Here is a 19,637-nt window from a genome sequence, read left to right as displayed (position 1 = left end):
CATTTTTGGTTTTCTTTCTTTAGGCCACTCAGCTGGCATGGAACCAGCACACCTCAGCACTGAAAGAACAAAACATGCAGACCACAAACAGTCCAAAAACTCTTTTATATTATCCACATCTATAACACTAAAAAAAAAGAGAAAAGAAAAAAGATGGCTGGAAAAACTCACCCAAGGAGGAGCTAACAGTCTGGGCCCAGTGATCAAGTTTATTGCCTGCCTTTCTTTTAGTTGAAAGTATTAAAATACTCACAAACTACTAAAGAATTAGTACAGATCAGCCTCATCTCTGTTACAGAACAGTATCAAGAAATATCTTCAGCCATGACCTAGAAAAGCAAATGGGGTCCTAAACTGCTAAGAGAAGTGAGGTGAAATTACGCAAGCAGACACTGTAGGCTGACTGTCAGGGGAAATGGTTCTGCCTGGCAAATCCCTGTTACATGGTGGGAGGCCCAACAGTTAAGGGGAACATTTAAAACTCGACATGAAGAAGACTAGAAAATGCACAAGTGGAAACTATATAGACCTGGGAAAGAGATCATCAGCATAATTATTGTTTCTGTTCTCATGGGTTTTGTAATCACCAACATGCTTTGGGAAGACAAATGAGTAAGGTCTTTCCCATCTATAGCTTAAGCAGTTCTGTAAGTTTTCATTAGAGGTTTATAAAACTGAACTTGCAGGGTAATGGGATTCCAGAAAATGTCTGAATGCTGCAAGGCAATTCGGCGATGTGGGATTTAAACTTATTTTGCTCCACATGAGAAACTTTACTGGGTGACAACTGTGGCATTCTTTTTGTCAGCATAAAAAATGATTTGACTATTCACTGCATATTTTCCAGGTCTGTGAAAGCCTTTGGGATTATGCTGGAGGAAAGATTTAGTTATGTTTCTATGGAAACCGTAACACTTATATAAAAGCCTGATTAACAAGCAAGAGTGTGACACTGTATCTCATTCAAGGTGAGCCACCTCCGAGATAGCTCATTGATAAACTTCCGACTGAGTTTTAAAGTCTGGGAGGACACCAGTGGATTTCTTACACCTCTAATAGGAGTGAGACTCAGCAGGTACTGCTGGATAACTACTTAGCACTGTAGCATAGGTGTTATAATCTCACATGAAAAGTTGCAGTCATTTGGCTAGACTTGAAAAGAAATTTTTCGTCGGGTAGATCATGTAGTAATGATTTCCTAAGTTTATGTCTTTCTCACTTATCCCCTATTTTATACACGTGTAACTTCACTGACTCCACTGTGGCCCAGAGGAGAAACATAGTTATGTTTTTTTCATAAAACACTGAAGTGTTCCCAGCTGTTTGTTTGCAAACACCTAGAAACAGAAGTGGTATTTCCTTCACTTAGTTACTACTTTTCCTGAGATGCAAGTTTCCTTTGAAATTAAGAAGAGCTTTGTCCCCTTGACACTGGTCTTCCCAGTAAGAACGCAGAAGCTGCTGTTGCAGTGAAGCACAAACACTGTAGCTGGCAGGAGTCAGAATTTATTTTGTATTTTCTCCTCAGAAAAGAAGACATTCAAATCAACTTTTAGAATATATTTCATGTTTTCCCATAGAGAGCACTCCCAGCCATGTTGTGGATGCTATAGCAATAAACTAGAAATAATAGAGCTGGTCTTATTTGATAATCACAATATTGGCAAAAGCTGAGAAGGCAAGTTGCTTTCTAGATTACTTTTGGTTATCTCACCATAAAAAGTTCACTGACATAAAAAAAATCGCTGGAACAAGGACTGAAAGGCATTCTAGACACAGCATCAGATTGGGAGATTAATTTTTTAATCTACTCCTACTACTTGTAATAGTGCAATGGGTTAAAATACTTTTTGATAACATGGACAGACATTGTCCTTTAGGGTATGAGTGGCCCTTTCTGGATTTTAACAAAGCCAGTCACGTACATTTTTGTCAATGCGCTTCTAAGTCATTCACAAAACAGCCCCAGAATGCTCCCCCTGAGATCAGCAGAACCACAAAGGGGATATCTCAGACCTGTTCAGGGCCTGATGCTGAAAAGACTCATGCAGTAACCTAACTTCTCATACTGTCATGTTTACTCTGAAAATGTTCTTTTCCACAGACTGAGTTAATAAGCTCATGCAAATGTTCTTGCAACACCTTCGCTTGTTTTCTCTGCTGCACAGCACTAAAGAGGCCATTGATGTCCACTGTGATGGTTTATGTTCATTAAGAAATGCACCAAACTGCGACTACTCCATCGCTACCGTTGAACTGGTTTTGAGTGCTCAAAAAGAAATAGTTGTTACTCCTTGCTGGAGAGGCTCAGTTGTTAGTGCACCCAAATGTCATCCAACTAGCTGAACTGTTGCAGAAGCCATCAAACCTTAGCAAGTTGTACAGAGTCAGTCTGTGTTGTAAGGTGCTATGAGGTGATTGAGGTCTACCAAGTTTTGCTCTGGTAGGATATGGAAAGCACAGGAAGCATGCACCAAAACAGAAAGTCTCTCAGAAAGGTTCCGCATTATGTGCTCAAGAGAAATATGGTTTCTTTACATCTGGTGTTGCCACCTTGCTATTATTTGTGTTTCTGAACTGCCAGACAGCTCATTCATTCTCCCCAGCTTTCACTGAGCTGGGGAGGTACCTTCTACCCCCTCTTCCTGTCAGGACAACAGTTTCTAACATCACTTGCTAGAGCCTGGACTGCCTCGGGGAGGCTCCATTTCTGCAGAGGTGGAGGCAAAGCAGGCAGGTACAGACCATGCAACAACTTCTCAGACAAAAACTTAGGATACAAGCACAATACTATAGATATGCAGTTCTGTGGGACAAGGGCATACCCACAGGCTCAGTGTTGAGGGGGAGGATGGAAGCCAGAATTCAGTCCTTCAAGAATCACCTCTTGAAAGCCCTGTTGTTTTTCTTTTTATGACCCATAGGTTAATATTCTCTGCTGCTCACATTCTGTTGCAACATTTCCAAATAATTATACTCAGAAAATTCTAAAACAGATGTTTTCAGTTGTTTCCTCACTGGCAATCATGCTAGTTAATTAGGGTTGGCTTTAAGGGCTAGCAAAGATAACTATGGCAGACTGAGCATGAGATGCATGGTGCACATCTCCATCGTGTATAGCATTAACAATCATATGTAGCTAAAACATCTTCAGATGTTTTCTCTGCATCTCACAAAAACTAATAACTTAAGCTTCAGAACACCTGTGATGAATATTTGTTTTCCTTCTTGCAGCAGGAGCAACACAGCCATAAAGGCTAAGATTTCTCTGGTCAGCTTTCTAGAAGCAGTCTCAAAGCTTGGTTCACTGGAGCACCACCAACAGCAAGTTTGTTCTGCATCTGATTCAGTCTTATTCGATAGAATTGGCTTTTAAAAATCACTTCTGGAAAGCTCCAGACCTGCTGCTTCTGCCAGCCTCCCTGGTAGCTGTGCCACATGTGCGTGGATGGGCGGAAAACTCCTCTTTGCCTTCCCCAAGCCTATTCATACTCCAGCCCCAAATTATCAGTAGATGGAGGGATAATTCTTGCTTGGTCCTTGGTCTTGACACTGGTCCCATTGTCATCCCACAGGAAGTGGCTGGCAGTTCTTTGGCATCATGTTCCTGACTCCTAGATGTGCCAGGGACACACAGTGACTTTTTGAAGTCATGCAGATATAGCTACTCACAGTTTCCAGCTATGCACTGTTTCAGCCACATCAGTTCCAGCACGCTTTGGTGATGCTTTTATACCTTCATTTCAGTTGAAAGAGTTTGATTCCTCTACCCCAAATGCAGCAAATGGCAAAGACCTGCTCAGCTTGAGCTTCTAAATTGCAGTCCCACCCCATTATTTCTGCATATGACTCATGTTTTGCAAGCGGACCATCAGTATTCAGATGACAAAAACATCCCCATTTGATTTTGAAGTTGCTGATAAATGCATGAGAAAGTATATGAAGAGGAGGCGGTATTCTGTTTTCCAAACATTTCTTGGAACAACTCTTGTTTGGAGTGTCTATTCACACACCAATATGAAGCTATGTTACACTCGGCACAAGGAAGCATAAAAGGTCAGTTTTGCTGATGATGTGAATAATTCTTCCCCCAGTGCAACCTCAAAATTTAACTGACTCATTCATTTGCAGAGAAGAAGCAGATGTTCAGAGTCTTCCAGCTTGGCCTACCCTCTGGAGAAGAAATGTGTGACACGAAGTTCAAGTTTTTCAATTGTCTACATATACACATACATACACATAAGAAAACAGGCACTGCTTCTTGAACAAATCCCTCAAAAGAAAAGTAATTCCTTCTTTTAGGCACTTCAGCTCAGCGATAATGGCCATTCCAAGAATTAACGCTCTTAGAAACCAGCTCTACCTAGAGCACAGAGAAACTACCAGACCTATTTCCCCACACATAGCAGGCTGCACACACAACTTAGATTCACACAGCATATCTTTCCAAGACACAAAACTTACTCACATGCTGAGAAAAAAACCACTTGAAATGTCATGTTGCCGCATTTGCTGGTGACACTGATCATACAATATTGTAATATAAAATACTTGACTGTTTTTGCTTGTCCTACTTGCTCTGGCGGAAGATGACCAGTAGTTGGCCCTCTAAGACTTTAGTGAAGTGTGTGGAGCCGCCTCTGTCGGAGCAAAGGGACTCCCCAGGCTTTGGAAGATGATGCAGATAATGTCACCATGATTCCTGTTCACTGAATGAAGTCTGTTTTGCTTAGATCAGTGCAATTGTTTATATTTTTATGTCCTGAAATATCACCCCACTGATTATACTGGATGGTCAGTTTGAAAGCTGAAATGATCCCCATCTCATAAGAATGTGGAAGTCAAGCAACTAGATGCAAATTAAGATATGTCCATGTGTGGGTTTTGAAAACACAGTCATTTTGGAACGTAAGTTTCTATGTGGTCACTGTTAACCCCAGTTAACTGGGATAGCATCAGAATTTAGTTTTAATTTAGTTTAGTTCAGCTTGTTAGAAAAAGGTTGCTAGTTCAGGGTTTGGGTTTTTTTTTTTGCTATTAAGTACTAGAGCTGGGGGATTTGAATGTTTACAGAGAGCTGAATATATGACAAATAATGATTTTTTCAGAAACTCCCAAATGGAGATGGAAGTTACAAAATGCTTCCTTGAAGCTAATAATCCCTTGTAATTCAAGTGCTGACTGGGCTGGTTTTGTAAAATAAGCATTTCTTTAAAAAAACTGTTGCATGCTTAAAATGCCTGCAGTCAAGAGGAGGACAGAAAGAAGCTAAAGGATCACTTAAAAAATACCAAATTATAAACAAACAGCTTAAAAGGTTAAGAAATAAATCAGATCCTGAGATTAAATAAATCAGAGCTATGCAAATTTGCAGCAGAAGGTCTGGCTGAAAAGTTTCATATTAATTTTTTAAAAATAAAATCATTCAAATCCAGGAATCTTTCTAAGATTTCTTCTTGTACCACTGAGGCTTTGGTAAGTGCTTCACTTGAAGTAACTTTGAGTGATGTCATTGGAGATGCATCAGTTTACCCCAGCTGTGCCTCAGGAAGCAGAAGATGGGAAGTAATACCCCGTACAGTACAGACAGAGACAAGAGAAATGTTCGATTCTACACCTGGTTGCAATAGATGCAATCAGTCCTGAGTTCTGTATGGCTGGCTTCTCTGCTCATCACCCACCACTTAGAAAATTCCTGTGTTGTCAAAAATTGGGGACTGGGAGGCAAAATGACACAAGCATCATGAGAAATTGCTGTGTGCTCGCAAAGCCAGCATTGGAGAACATTACCAAACACCAAACATTCAGTGATTGCTGTTGGCTTTGCCAATGAAATTCATACTCATCTCTTCCCTGACTCAGAGAAACTTTTTATTGCAGCAAGCATTAGATATTGAGCACTGCCACCAGAGACAGTACGCAGAGTTAGACAGACTAGTGATCTACTCAAAAGCAAACCCCTGATTTTTTTATCAAAACCCTTTTAACCAAAGTACATATCATGTTTGTTCTATTCTTTTGCCTGCTATATTCCATTTTCTCTTAAAAGAAAATACAGTTATTATTCGAGTATTTTTTAAGGTAAGTGACAGGAAGAAAATTTCACAGGGGTGAAGAGCCAGAGTGGTGATGGTTGCTATGTATGTGCTAAGCAGAGGGTGTGAAATGGCAGAAGGAACGTCCGTCCACCAGCTCTGGGCTGCTCCATGTGGCTGTGGTGCTGGACATGACACCCCCACAGCCTAACCAGTCACCTAGAGAATGAAAACACCATTCCCCTACCTTGTGTCAAGTACGCAAGGATGCATAATGTGATGCTTTGAGGGAATAGCAACAGCTACACTTCCTAAAAGGTGTTCAGAGAGGCAATAAGTCTTCTCAAACTCTTGCCAGAGGGGCCCGGTGGCTCAGACATTAGGGCACAATAATGATCTCCAGGCATGATTTTCCCCAAATCCAGAGTACATTCTTTACATGTAGCACATCAGGACAAGGTAATAACTTCAAGCTTATCCAGCAAATTGGAGCATAAAAAATGGATGAATGACATAAAGTTTATTTTTAGTTTGGATTCTCCCCATTCTATTTAGAGCATGAAGCCCAGAGGCAACAAACGAAAAAACAAGTCACATGAAAATGAGTTTTGCATTAATAGCTAGGTGAGCCAGTGGAGCACACTATAAAGCAGCAACGAGGGAGGTTTGGGGAGCTACAGCTCACCCAGGTGGCACCATAGCCACACTTAGATGAATGCTCAGTGTAAGCACACTTTCTAACCATGTTTTCTAAGGCAGGCGCCCAGGTATGAGCTAACAGATTGCTTGGAAAAAACATGTACAAGTCTTGAGGCAATTAAAGTTAGGAGTGGGCAATGATACCAAACCTTTGTTGCTTCTCACGAGCCCACCCAAATTTCTGTTTCACCCCGTTTAGCTCTAATGTTTAGCTCTAATTGGTCATTTTTCCTTTGGTCAGAAACCTCAAGCAGACTCAAACTGATACCCATTCTTCCCTGGCTGTCATGTCAACAGGTCAAATGCTATTTCAAACAAGGGAAAAATGGGCAGAGCAAACCTGAAAGAAACTCACCAGTCAGAAAAAAAAAATAGTAGAGAAATCTGTTCCTTAGCTCTGAGCAAGTGTCAGAGATCGGGCGTTTTCACAGTGGTATACCAACAGTTACATGATGTGATGATTCTTGTGAACATAATATGCTTCGGTAACTACGCTAACATAGCGGTAGCTGTAAAAGACATGATCATCTAAGGCATTGCCCAGTACAGCAAGATACAAGCAGTCAAAAACGTCACAGGCATGTCCCAGTACAAAGCTGGAGCCAAGCTTTACTTGTGTTTCATTTGCTGTGGGATATGGGATGTGTAGGCAGTGATGAAGATGGAGCAAGTGCTCATTTACAGCAGAAGAACTTCACATTGTTGAGTGCTGTGTCATCCTGAAGCCCCTGTGGGGGCTCTACCTTGGTCTGGAGACCGCATAAATTGCAGCTTTTGCTCCATGGGCCAAATCTACCCCACGATAGTCCATCACCTGCTAGCACAGTTTTATCTGAGCATCTGAACCAGATGTTGTTGGCTGCTGTGTCATCACCTCCTCCTTGGGACTCCTCTGTTCTCAGTGAGAAGGAGATCAAGTAGCCTCCAGGGCAAACTTGGAAGCTGGTCCAGGTACCCCACCTGACAAAAAGCAGACAGAGGAATGTCTGGGCTCTGCCAGCTGCGGGGAAATGCTCCTTCTCCTTGTCATGCTGCCCTGAAGCTTAACACTTCTTTGCTCACAGCAATGACCAGCACAACATCCTGCTGCAGTCTGGGGCCCCTTACTTTCTCCTTTTTTTTTTTTTCCCTTCTCTTCCAGGGGTGTACTTTTCTCTTTATTGGTATCTCATCAGAAAAACACCAGGAAGTCTGAGATTGGATAGTTATGGTTCTAACGGAAACTCCACGGACAGCCTGCGCACATGCATCCCTGACCTGTCTGACCGGTACACACCAGGCAGCGGGGAGAGCAGACACTCTGCCGTCCAGAGGTGCAGTGCTGTTCACTGCAGCAGGGCAAGGGCTTCACCCAAACAGTTTCTAAATCTATGGTTAAAAAACCCTTTTCTCACATTTGCCCCATGTGTTGCAGATTTCCAAAGATGGACTCTATCCCTAGGACTATACTTCAGATGTTTACAGTGCTCTGCAGAAATTTCAAGAGCAAACAGAAGGCGGTAATGTGAAGTAACCATGTTTAATTACCCTAAAAATGAATGAACAAAACGCCCAACCACCTGTTTTAATTTACTTTATACTACAGCACTATGCAGACAAAGCAAGTCAGAGAAGAGACCCCTGCAAATGGCATATGCCATTCAGAGCTGTGTCATCTCTTCCAAACTGGGAGGGCTCCACCTGCAGCAGAAGTCACACAGGGACAGAGGGCAAGGGGGGAGAAGACCCAGGAAAAGTCCTTTAAGTGCCAGTCATAAACAATCCCAACTCCTTTCTGTAACAAGAAAGAGAAAATGTCTTGGGAAGCACATGGGAAAAGATGTCTGTCACTGGGAAACTGCAACGTACCTACATAACCATTCTAACATGTTGTGCTTTGTGTTTTCTAACTGTTTCTGACCCAACACGTAAGGCAGAGACTCTGAGTCCCAGGAGACACACTGGAGGATGCTGCCTCTCTCCCTGACTCCAGCAGCAGATGTTGGCACTGACATGGCTTCTCCCAGCAACATCAGGCACATGCAGACCGTGCATCTGCCAGCACACCTCGATCCATATTGGAAGCAAAACAATTCTGGCAGTAGCTCTGTTTTTGCTGTATCTAATGGGAGACCTCTTGCCCTAAAAGAAAAAAAAAAAATTGTATTTTTCTTTACTGGTGTAACTTCAGTGGCAACATTTTCTAGGCTAAATTTTCCAGAAGACTCATATTTTTATGTACAGAGTACCATACTCAGGAAGAGGAAAAACTCTGCAGAAAGTCCTTGGACTCTGAAGAAGACCCTCCTGGGAGGTGGAGAGCTGTAGACCAGGGTGCAGGGACAGAAGATGGTGGGAAATAGGGAGAATTTTACCTTCAGTGCAAATCCATTGGCGTAGCCATAGCGGCAAAATTGCCTCCTCCCCCACTTGCCCCAGTGACCTCCATTGGGCACAGTGAGGACAGAAGCGTATTCACATGTCCCTGTGCCCAGGGTGCAGAGGGAGAGGATCAGCATGAGGGTAACTGGCATGAGGAGCTTCATCTCTTGCACTCTGCATCTGCTGAAGGAGAGCTGGTATATGGACAGTGGAATTTATACCCTGCCGAGGCAGCTTGCCTTTCCCCACCAGTCCACTGACAAACACCATAGGAACAATAGTTTCCACCCAGGCAGTGACACAGCACCGGCTGACCTGCTCACAGTGCCCATGAGGAGCTCCCCTGGGAGTTCAACAGCCAACATGCAGCAGCTGCTGTGGCTACAGGTGTATCCACCATCACTGGAGGGCTACACCAAGACCAATGTGCTCCTTGCTGTGCTCATGGCAGAGGCTTAATATCAGTTCCTGCTTCTGGCTATGCAGATACTTGGCCATGGGGATGTTTGCCTTTTGAGAGAAACTGTCATAACCGTTTTAGTTATTGCTGGATGTCTGGCAAGACAGGTCAAACTGTACAAAGAAACATGAGGGACCTGGTCTGGAACAAAGTATAAGTAAACTCAAGCTGTGTGTCTCCCAACACCCTCTGTTGAATAGAATTCTGGTAAGCTTGACATATGTGTAGGTTATTTGTGGTTTCAATGTCTTTTTTTTCACTGTTATTTTTATCTCAATAAAAAACATTGTGTTCTGCTTTGTGACAAGCTTAACTGAAGTCAGACATGCCAGGATGCCCACAGTGATTCTCAGGGATCACGGAGATAAATGCCATTGGGAGGGAAGGCGGAAGGCAAGTTTTCCAGAAAGGTGACACTGAACTTGAGTTCACAGTCTTTGAGGATGCCACCATGCAGGGAGAGGTGAATTTGAAACCCAGGAGCTGAGACTCTCTTAACATACAGATAACCAACAGTCCCTAGGGCCCTTAGTCAGGCTTGCAGGATCTGGCAAGCTGTTTCTCTGTTCAGAAGGCAAAGAGGAGAATATATTTTAGGAAAGTATCTTGAGCCTCAGGACTTTACAGCAAGATGGGGTGCCAAACCTTGATCTATCAGAAGATAAAGATTTTCCCTCTTCTAGGTTTCTCTTCCAATCTCTGCTCTGCTCCCTCTGTTCCTGTCCCATTAAGAGGCGACGTTGCCTTTCCCACCCTTGGCTCTGTACTCCCCATCCGCTTGTCGGTGCTCTGTACAGGTGGCAATATCTGCAAATGGAGATGATGGGAAGCTGGACGAGCCTTTCAGCGGAAAGCACCAAAAAAGCACATGATGGAAGCACAGCCTGTTTTCCTTTTTAAACCAGAACTTTCGCTTTCCTTCTCCAAGGGGGTGTCAAAGCCCAGGGAAAACATGCTTTCCCCTACAAGGACCGTGCAATCACAGCTGGCGAGCCAGGTGTGTTTGCTCAGGCAGGGTCACACGGTGGCAGCCGGGGACACCCAGACCTGCCCTTGGCTACACATGAATGGAAAGAGGAGCAGAAGGAGTCAGAAACAAAAGCTGGGACCTGGTGTTAACACCGCAAAAGAAGAAGCAGGATCCCCACATTCATTTCTCCTTTGCTGGCCAGAAACCATCGCCCTTGGCTGCTTCACCTCTGGCAGCAGTGATGCAGATCCACAGCCTGGCAGGACCCACCTCCCCTCAGACTCCGCTCCCATCAGGAGATTCCCATCTCTTCCCAGCCCCAGAGGGAGGATCTCAGGTCACAGCAAGCCCACAGTGTGACAGGGGAGGGGGGTGAGGCAGGAGAGCAGTGGAGCCACCTTCAAGGATTTCACCATGAGAAATGACTCCTACGCGCACTTCAGAGGCCCCTAAGAAAACTCAAGCCCAGGATGAGCGCTATCACTCTGGGGCTGGGGAAGTATGATTTTCCCCATTCATAACCAAAGAAACTACCTGGTAAGCTGGGATACCAAATGTGAGATGCCTTGGACTTGATTTCAGAGTACATGGCTTACATACATAGCACTTAATATGTACAAAGCAGAGCTGCTAGTGATTTTTGTTACCATGTAATGGTGCTAATTTTGTTTGGATGCCTTGAAAAGTTTTCTACTATCAGCTTACCTAAAATATCAAAATAAAAAACTCTACAATGGTGAGATCTGGACCTCTTACTGACATATGTACCCTACTTTCTCACTCTCCCTCCTGTATTTTAATATCCTTGAAATAATGTCAGAATACAGTTTTAAAGAAAATTGGCAAACTGATGAATTTGATTAATAAAACATGACTACAGTAAAATGATTATGATACAGGGTATTTCATCCTTTCATTATTCATCCAGCTGAATACAATTGTTTTTGAAAGCAGAGGAGCATAAAAATTATGCCACTACTTTTCAGCTTTTATAAATACTTCTAAAATTTTGAAATAGACAGATTAATATAATATTAAGTAGTATATTAATTTTATAAAATTATTATTTTGATGCTATGACATATTTAAAATCTATATAGAACATGGAAAATAAATTTATATCTATAACATATAAAAATATATACCATACACAGTTTGCTTTATTTTATGTTATTGAAAAAATGATACATTAGCATGAAATTGAAAATTAATTAATTTCTGATTTTTACCCTTGAAAATACCACACACTTAGGGATAAAAACTTTATTTGGCACTGTTGTGTGTTGCCTTTCTCATATTCTCAGTTTCTCATATTCATGTGTGTCTTCTGTTGCCCCATGACAATGATCACTTGAGAGGCTTCCCAGCCTCTTCCTACAGCTTTTGAAAAGCACGGCAAGAGACTGTGAAGTCATGCAAGACCACACCTGCTTCAATTTTCTCACTCTCATTTCAGTCTCCAGTGGCTCTGCTCTCCATTCACAGCTCACGTACCTCCATCCTGCATCTGATGGTCTGGCAGGAGCTCTGCAAGCCTGTGGAGATCCTGGCATATTTCAGCATGGTACTCTTTGTCTGTGTTCTGTAGAAGGTCATGCACTAGGGTCATTTCTGGTTTTTTAATTCTTTAAAATTGTAAGGATTGGGCATTTTTAAAACCTAGTAAATAATATTATTTCTGTGGCAGGAAAAGAAAATCAGTTCCTATCACCTTCTCTACTATGTGTTTTGTAGAATTCCCTGCAAAAGATTAAATATATTAATTTAGAAAAAGTTTGAAGTTTCTTTTATCAACAAGACATATAGAAATAGAAATGAGCATTGCATTGTAACTTCCAGCTATTTATATTACCCTCTGTCTTGAACATTCTTGCTCCCTTCTTTGCAGGATCCAGCTCACACCACAAGTTTCCATGAGCAGGGAGGGGTCTAGTATGATGGTTTGCCAAGGGACAGAAATAAAGGACAAACATTGTACACTGATGTCCATAACTCAGAAACACACTTGAATCAGCTGGTCAGATACGAGCAACAACTTCTCGTTCCAGTCTGTGGAATTGAAAAAAAGGTTTCCTCTAACATGAAATCTTCTTTGTGTGCTAAAAGGAGAGAATTTGCATCTTAGATTGAGGTCCAGGGACTACATCTGCTCATAGATCATCTGTTAAGCTGCCAGCAGGTCCTCTGAGCTGGGGAGGTGAAAGCAACGTCTTGTGAATTAATTTTCTCTGCAAGTGAATAAAACCTGGAGGAAACTCAGGTGGATTGAAAACTGACTGAACATCTGGACCCAGAAAGTGGTGATCAGTGGAATGAAGTCTAGTTGGAGGCCAGTAACTAGCGATGTACCCCAGGGGTCAAAACTGGGTCCAGTCCCTTTTAACGTCTTCATTAATGATCTGGATGATGGGGCAGAGTGTAAACTCAGCAAGTTTGCTGACAACACAAAACTGGGAGGAATGGCTGAATGCCAGGCGGTCATGCTGCCATCCCGGGGTACCTGGACAGGCTGGAGAAATGGGCCAACAGGAACCTCATGAAATTCAGCAGGGAGCAGTGCAAAGTCCTGCACCTGGGGAATAACGACCCCATGTACCAACACATGCTAGGGGACAGCCAGCTGGAAAGCAGCTTTACAGGAAAGGACCTGGGGGTCCTGGTGGACACCAGGTTGAACATGAGCCAGTAATGTGCCCTTGTGGCCAAGAAGGCAAATGGAATCCTGGGCTGCATCAGTCAGAGCATTGCCAGCAGGTCGAGGGAAGTGATCCTTCCCCTTTATTCAGCACTGGTGAGACCACACCTGGAGTACTGTGTCCAGTTCTGGGCTCCTCAGTACAAAAGAGACATAGACTTGGTGGACAGAGTCCAATGAAAGGCCACAAAGATGATTAAGAGACTGGAACATGTTTCCTATGAGAAAAGCCCAGGAGAGCAGGGACTGTTTAGCCTGGAGAAGAGGAGGCTCAGAGAGGATCTTATCAATGTCTATAAATACCTGAAGGGAAGGTGCAAAGAGGACAGAGCCACACTTTTTTCAGTGGTGCCCAGGGACAGGACCAGAGGCAATGGGCACAAACTGAAACACAGGAGGTTCCCTCTGACCATCAAGAAACATTTATTTGCAGTGAGGATGACTGAGCACTCTCACAGGTTCCCAGGGAGGTTGTGGAGTCTCCATCCTCAGAGATATTCAAAAGCCATCTGGACATGGTCCTGAACAACTGGCTCTAGGTGACCCTGCTTGAGCAGGTGGTTGGACCAGATGATCTCCAGAGGTCCCTTCAACCTCAACGATTCTCTGACTCTGTGATTCTGTGAACTGTAAGAGAGAAGTCAACAGGAACAACAAGTCAGGATAAATGTCCATGAAGATAATCTCAGTGATGTGTTTTGAGTGAGTTGTAGGAAGGGTTGAAGGCAACAAGTGCCCAGGAACTCAGTAGAGGAGTGGAGGTGGAGAACATCCACCAAATAAGAAGTCAGTAAGTACAGAGGGATGATTTTGGCTGAATGACTGTGTGTTTCTGTGTGCTCCAGGCTGTTTTATATTCCTTCCACTCAGTTATCAAGGTACTGGTTGCCACCCATCAGCTCTCATTAACCATGTCCCTCAGCAGTTTTGATGTCCAAACTGGCCATTACAATTAGGTATAAATCAGGTGTAAATCACAGAGCCTGACTCTGTCAAACCTCCCTCACCTGCAGCTTGGGATGAAGATGAGACACTCCACAGGTAACTGCATCCTGCAAAAGAACACACTATCTTATGGAAACAGTATGTCAGCAACCCCAGAAATCCCATCTATTGCCAAAGAAACATGAAAGGGCAATAAAGAATCTGTTCTGTTCTATGAAAGTACGAATAAGCAAAGGGTTGTATTATTTAGAAACAAGAGGTGGGACTCTGAATGAACGTAGACATCTACAGTGCAGACGTCTCCATCTGAAATAATCACCACGGGCCCCCTTTATAGCTGCTGAGAGAGACAATATGACGACAATAGAGAGAAACAGATACCTTCACATGAAACTCTCCCTAAAAATACCCATTCATCTCTGCTGACTACAGGGAGGTATGATCCCCATCTGGACTAGTCTTATAACCTCAGTCTCTTTTTAGGCTTTAGTAGGCTAAAAACAGTAGTGCTGAATTAGAATTAGTTTTCAGTAATACGGGCAAATGTTTAGGAGAACATGAGTAATCAAATTATGTGCTGTCTGGTCCTCATTTTCTCATTTGCTAAATTGATTCAGATTAATAGAAAATAGAATAGCAGGAAAAATGCAAGTGAGACGTCAGAAGTGAGACAAGAGCCAGGATTTTCTAGATGCATGAGCAGAGAAAGAAGCTTTACAGCAAACAACAGACAAAGTATAGCTGTTTCTCAGAGGTAGGAGGAGACAGTTTTGCATTAGTGATGGGATGTAAAGATGATCCCCACTCCAAGGTGGTGCTTCTCTTGTTGTGAACTTGTTTTCAGGCAGTTTCCCACCTGCTCATGACCCCCAACTTTCATATAAAACTTTTCCTTGGAAACTTAGATAATTTAGTTATCATATCTACTAGGCTGAGCTTCCATTAGTGTTTAACACAGAAATTACAAACTTTACTGTTTCTCACATTTTTTATCTCTATATTATCAATAGAACTAACTTCCTTCATCTATGAATTAGGTACGTCTTCTTTCTATAGCCTTATTCTTTATTTGCTCATTGGCATTTTTGTTTACAATTATTAATATTGTTTTAACACATTCTTGTGAAAGCCTAATTGCCCTGCAGTAGGAGGTGTCCGTTTCTTTCGGTTCCCAATTCCTGTCAGGGAGCCAGCATACCAAAACTGTTTATTTTTGCCAGTGAGTGCCATAGAACAATCCTCTCTATAAATGAACCTGAGATAGAGAACCTGAAGAAACAACAAGACAGCTTGTCCATGCCTGCAGCCCTAAGGCAGGATTAGTCCATACCTAAGTGTTCCCGAAGGATGAAGGATGCTTGTCCAACCTGTCCTTAAAAACTTTCAATGATAAACACACCGCAGGTCCCTTAAGCAAGACAGCCTAGTGCTCAGCTGTCCTTATTGTTGGACTGGCTCTCCTAACGTCTGCTGAAATGTAAGACTACTGGTTTTTTTGTTCATAATAGTAAAATTTATTCATTTCTTCCCTTCACTACCATTTACACACATGAAGACTATTTTCGCATCCCTCTTCAGTCTTGTCTTCCTACTAAATAACCTCAGTTTTTCAGTCCTACTGCTTATGTCATTTTCTAGATCTGGTGTTTGTGGGGTTGGTGTGGGGATTTTTTTTTTTTGCTCTCCTCTATCAGCAGGTCGGCAGCTTCCTTGAATTTCATTGTCCAGAACTGTACCCAATATCCCAGCTAAGACAAACTAAAATGCCAAGGAGAGAAGAAGGATTATTCAGAGTGGCTGGAAGTTTGCACTTGTGTTTAAGCATTCCAGTACAATTCCTGTCATTTTCACAACAGCGTAACACTGTTGTTTCACACTCTGGCTATGATCCGCTATACTCAGAATTGCTACAGAGGTTCCCTGCCCTTTTCCTTCATGCTAAATTAATTTCAGTATTACTTGCTGTCCATCATGCCATTGTGATTTCCACCTGCATAGGATGGCCAGCAAGCAAATCAAACATCCTTAAGAAGCCTGTTGAGCAGAAAGAAAGCAGAGACCATGGCCAGTAACGAAGAAATTGTTTTGCTCATGTCTCATGGCCATTTACACCTTTTGCACTGAGACTTTTGCTTCTTTTCCTCAAGGCTGTGTTAGGGGCTAGAATCAGCAGGAAAGGAGGCTCAGAGATAAGGACCAGAGAATAGTAGCTAAAACAGTAGGAGTATCTGCTCAGGCAGGATTGTACAATGCAGCTGGGATGGCGAGAGATGCTGTCTGGCTGCAGCCTAGGCGTGCTGGAAGGAGGTGGAGGGAAGCTGTGAAGAGAACAGCTGGGACCTACAGATAAAGCCAGAGCAGACAACTCAGTCCATTTCTACCCAGGGTAGAGGACACCATCAGGTGACAACAGAAACTAAAGCATTGTCTCGTTTGGTAGTGACACTTGACTCTTTCTGAAGGTTTAATCCTGCATACAGTGTTTCCTAGACCTCTCATCATTTTTGCTGATTTCTTCTGGACTGTACTCAGCTGGTCACACCTGTTTTGAACAGCATTTCAACAGAGACCTTGCCATTGCAGCATGATACTTGAAAGGTGGAAACTTTGTACTTGCTTATTACTTAGTTAAAATGCCCAATTAGATAGCAAGGGTGGGACTGGCACCTCTCCCTGCAGAACTGCTGCCTCACCAGTCACTCTCTCTCAACTCTCCTTGAAGGTGGCTATTCTCATGTCACTGTAATACTTTGCACCTGTGCTTATTTTTTCTATTCTACCATGCCAGTCATTAATAAAAATATCGAGTAATTCCAGACCCAGAACAGTCTCCTGTGGAACATGGCTCAATATATGTTTCTACAATTGGGTCAGGCTTTTGACATTTTTTACCATTCATTCAAATTGTTAATTAACACAAAAAAAGAGACAGACCCTCCTGTAGTGCCAATTTACTGACAGCCAGAGACCAAGTCAATTTACACTCACTGTAAATCTATGACTATATCTTCAACTAAAGATCACTTCACGTATGAAAACTCTAGTGACTTATTCTGAAAATGCATTGGGAAAAGTTCTCAGGATTAGCCTTAACCACAGCCACAAGGCTGTTCAGTCCCCTGAAAATGAGTGTTGTGGCGTATCCAATATGTCCAAAGCAATCCATCCCCCTGCTCCCCGTCAGGGTCCTACTCCCCTGGCTTTGTATACTGTGTACATGCTAGCGCATATCTGGGCTTCCTTCTCCAGTAAACCAAGTGGTTCCCTTGGTGGGGACAGGCTGCCACCTGCTACAGCATATTCTGCACTGGGATGCAGATCAATCAGCACTACAGAGGCAAGCCAGTCCCCACCACTTGGCTGTGGAAAGCTGCCTGGTGCTAACAGCAATGCCAGCAAGGGTACTTCAGTCCCAGAGTGTTCCCTGCAGAGAGCTGGGACCTCGCAACTGCTCTTGTCACTGATGTCACCTTCCCCAAGCTCCTACTGGTGGATCTTGACCATCCTCCTCAGTTCCTTTCCTCCCCCTTTAACTGCCCCGTGGAAAAAGGCAGCATGTGCTGTGGCTGGGGTTTTGGCCATGCCTGCCATGGCAGGGTGGCTGTGCGTGCTAGCTCAGTAACGCCAAGCCAAAAAGAGCAGATTGAAGTCTACTCAGGGTTGGGGGAGGGAGGGAGGAAGGAGGAAAGGAAAGAAAGAAACTGTGCATAAAGCTCTGAAAAGAAAAATTAATATATGTAGACTATTTTGATAAACACCAGATCATTCAAAGTATACCTTTTCTGTAAAGAGGGCTTTATTAGCAGATCCTGAGCATAGGGGAAGAAGAAGAAGATGAAAAGAAAGGAGAGGGCATGTCCTTGACATCAAAATGTCTAAAAGTGTTTAATATATGTAAAGACATTTTTCTTATATCAAAATTTCATATCTCTTAAGGTGGTTCGGGTGTTGGTTGAAAACACTTTAGCCACCACTCTGAGATGCAAGCAGATTGCACCCTGGCCTACGCCCAGAGCCAGGCAATGCAATGGTCTCTACTAGGCTGCATGTTTTGACAAAGAGTTTTGAGACCATCACCCTAAGATGAAGACTCATAGGAGAGAGACAATGTTCTTACAGGAAACCTACATGTGGAATTACAATCCCTTTCCACTCTGAAGCAGCGCAGAAATACTTGATGGTTATTGGGAATTACCACTGGCCGCTGCAGCCTGAACATTTGCACTGATAGGACAACTCAAGCAAAAGACTTCCCCCTCCCAAGAGGTCTTCACAGGCAATCATGCTGATCCAGAGAATTTTCTGTGAAACAGACCCTGTTGTCTACAGTTAGCCATCCACCCCTGGAATTGATGCTGCAAGGTATACTGATCCAGCAAAGCCTTTAAGCACAGAATTCATCTTCTGGACTTCATTTATATTCTTAAAGTTCAGCAAGTGCTAAAGGGCTTTGCTGTACTTAAGCTTGCAGCACCTTAAAAGCTCAGACCTTCAAACCACAGTCCTAAAGCCCTCACCATTGACCAGTGGACTGCTGACCTGGAAGGCAGCCCTGATCCTGACACTGCTTCAGTTCTCCTTCGTCACGAAATGGTATGAGCCGCAATGGTCTGGACCCAGCGTCTTTGCTTGGGAATCTTGACTCACACCATGTGGGAGGCTCTGGACTAACCAGAACATACATCACGCATGATCAGCAACTTTGCTGGTGAGTTGCTCTGGGGTCTCTGCCAGGAACAGATGACTACAGGGGAAATGTTGGTTAGGCACAGATTAACCCAAGATATCCTATACCTGGTTGTAGTTCTAGAGTGAAAACATGAAGGCTATTCCTTCTGAGTAATGAATAGGTATTTCTTCTGTGGTTTTGAACCTGCTGTCTGCTTGGCTTCAACTCCTGCAAATGCATTGATCTGAACTTCCATCTGTTGCCTCACCTCTGTCATAAACGTCAGGAGCAAGAGTTGGTCACCACCTGCAAACAATGGTAGCTGTTTGGGGCATGATCTATGTATTATTTACACTCTGTTAAAACCCTGATCTGGAAAGGTCTAGTTATTTGCTTTGGGGGTTTCCATAGTGTTCTTCACTGAGGTATCCAAGGGCTCCACAAACATTAGTTTCTCTTGTGAAATGAGGGAGTGACATTTCTCCATGTAATAGTCCAGGCACCAAGGTGCATAGGCTAAAGACAAAAGAACCTATTTATTCTGAGTGCCAGACTTCCTTGACTAGATTTCAGGGTTTCAGGTATTACTTAGGATATAATAAATTCAAGCCAGAGCTACAACTGCTTGTAGAAAACTCTGTTCTGCAGTTGAGACCCTAGCGTCTAAGTGTAAAGAACTCAGAAAACAACCAATGATTAGGAAACCATCTGTGAGTGGCTGAAGTGATCTGCCTTGAACCATGAAGGGAGGCATGATAGAGGTGCCCTAGGCAGCATTCACACTCAGTGGGGGCTCAGGCTCC

General features: G+C 43.2%; 1 protein-coding gene across 1 annotated transcript; it reads right to left on the bottom strand.

Moving 5' to 3' along the window:
• Positions 1 to 7,408: 7,408 nt before the first annotated feature.
• On the bottom strand, positions 7,409 to 9,259 carry LOC104023060 (vitelline membrane outer layer protein 1-like). The gene is given in 3 exon segments (XM_009476839.1): positions 7,409 to 7,694; positions 8,323 to 8,414; positions 9,089 to 9,259. Coding segments are annotated over 3 exon segments (549 nt in total).
• Positions 9,260 to 19,637: the final 10,378 nt, after the last annotated feature.

The sequence above is a fragment of the Nipponia nippon genome, unplaced genomic scaffold, assembly GCF_047370975.1.
Source record: "Nipponia nippon isolate SJK-2023a ecotype South Korea unplaced genomic scaffold, ASM4737097v1 scaffold_2, whole genome shotgun sequence".
In the NCBI taxonomy this organism is placed as follows: Eukaryota; Metazoa; Chordata; class Aves; order Pelecaniformes; family Threskiornithidae; genus Nipponia; species Nipponia nippon.
The sequence above is the reverse complement of the archived record's forward strand: the minus strand, read 5'-3'. Positions and strand labels throughout refer to the sequence as shown.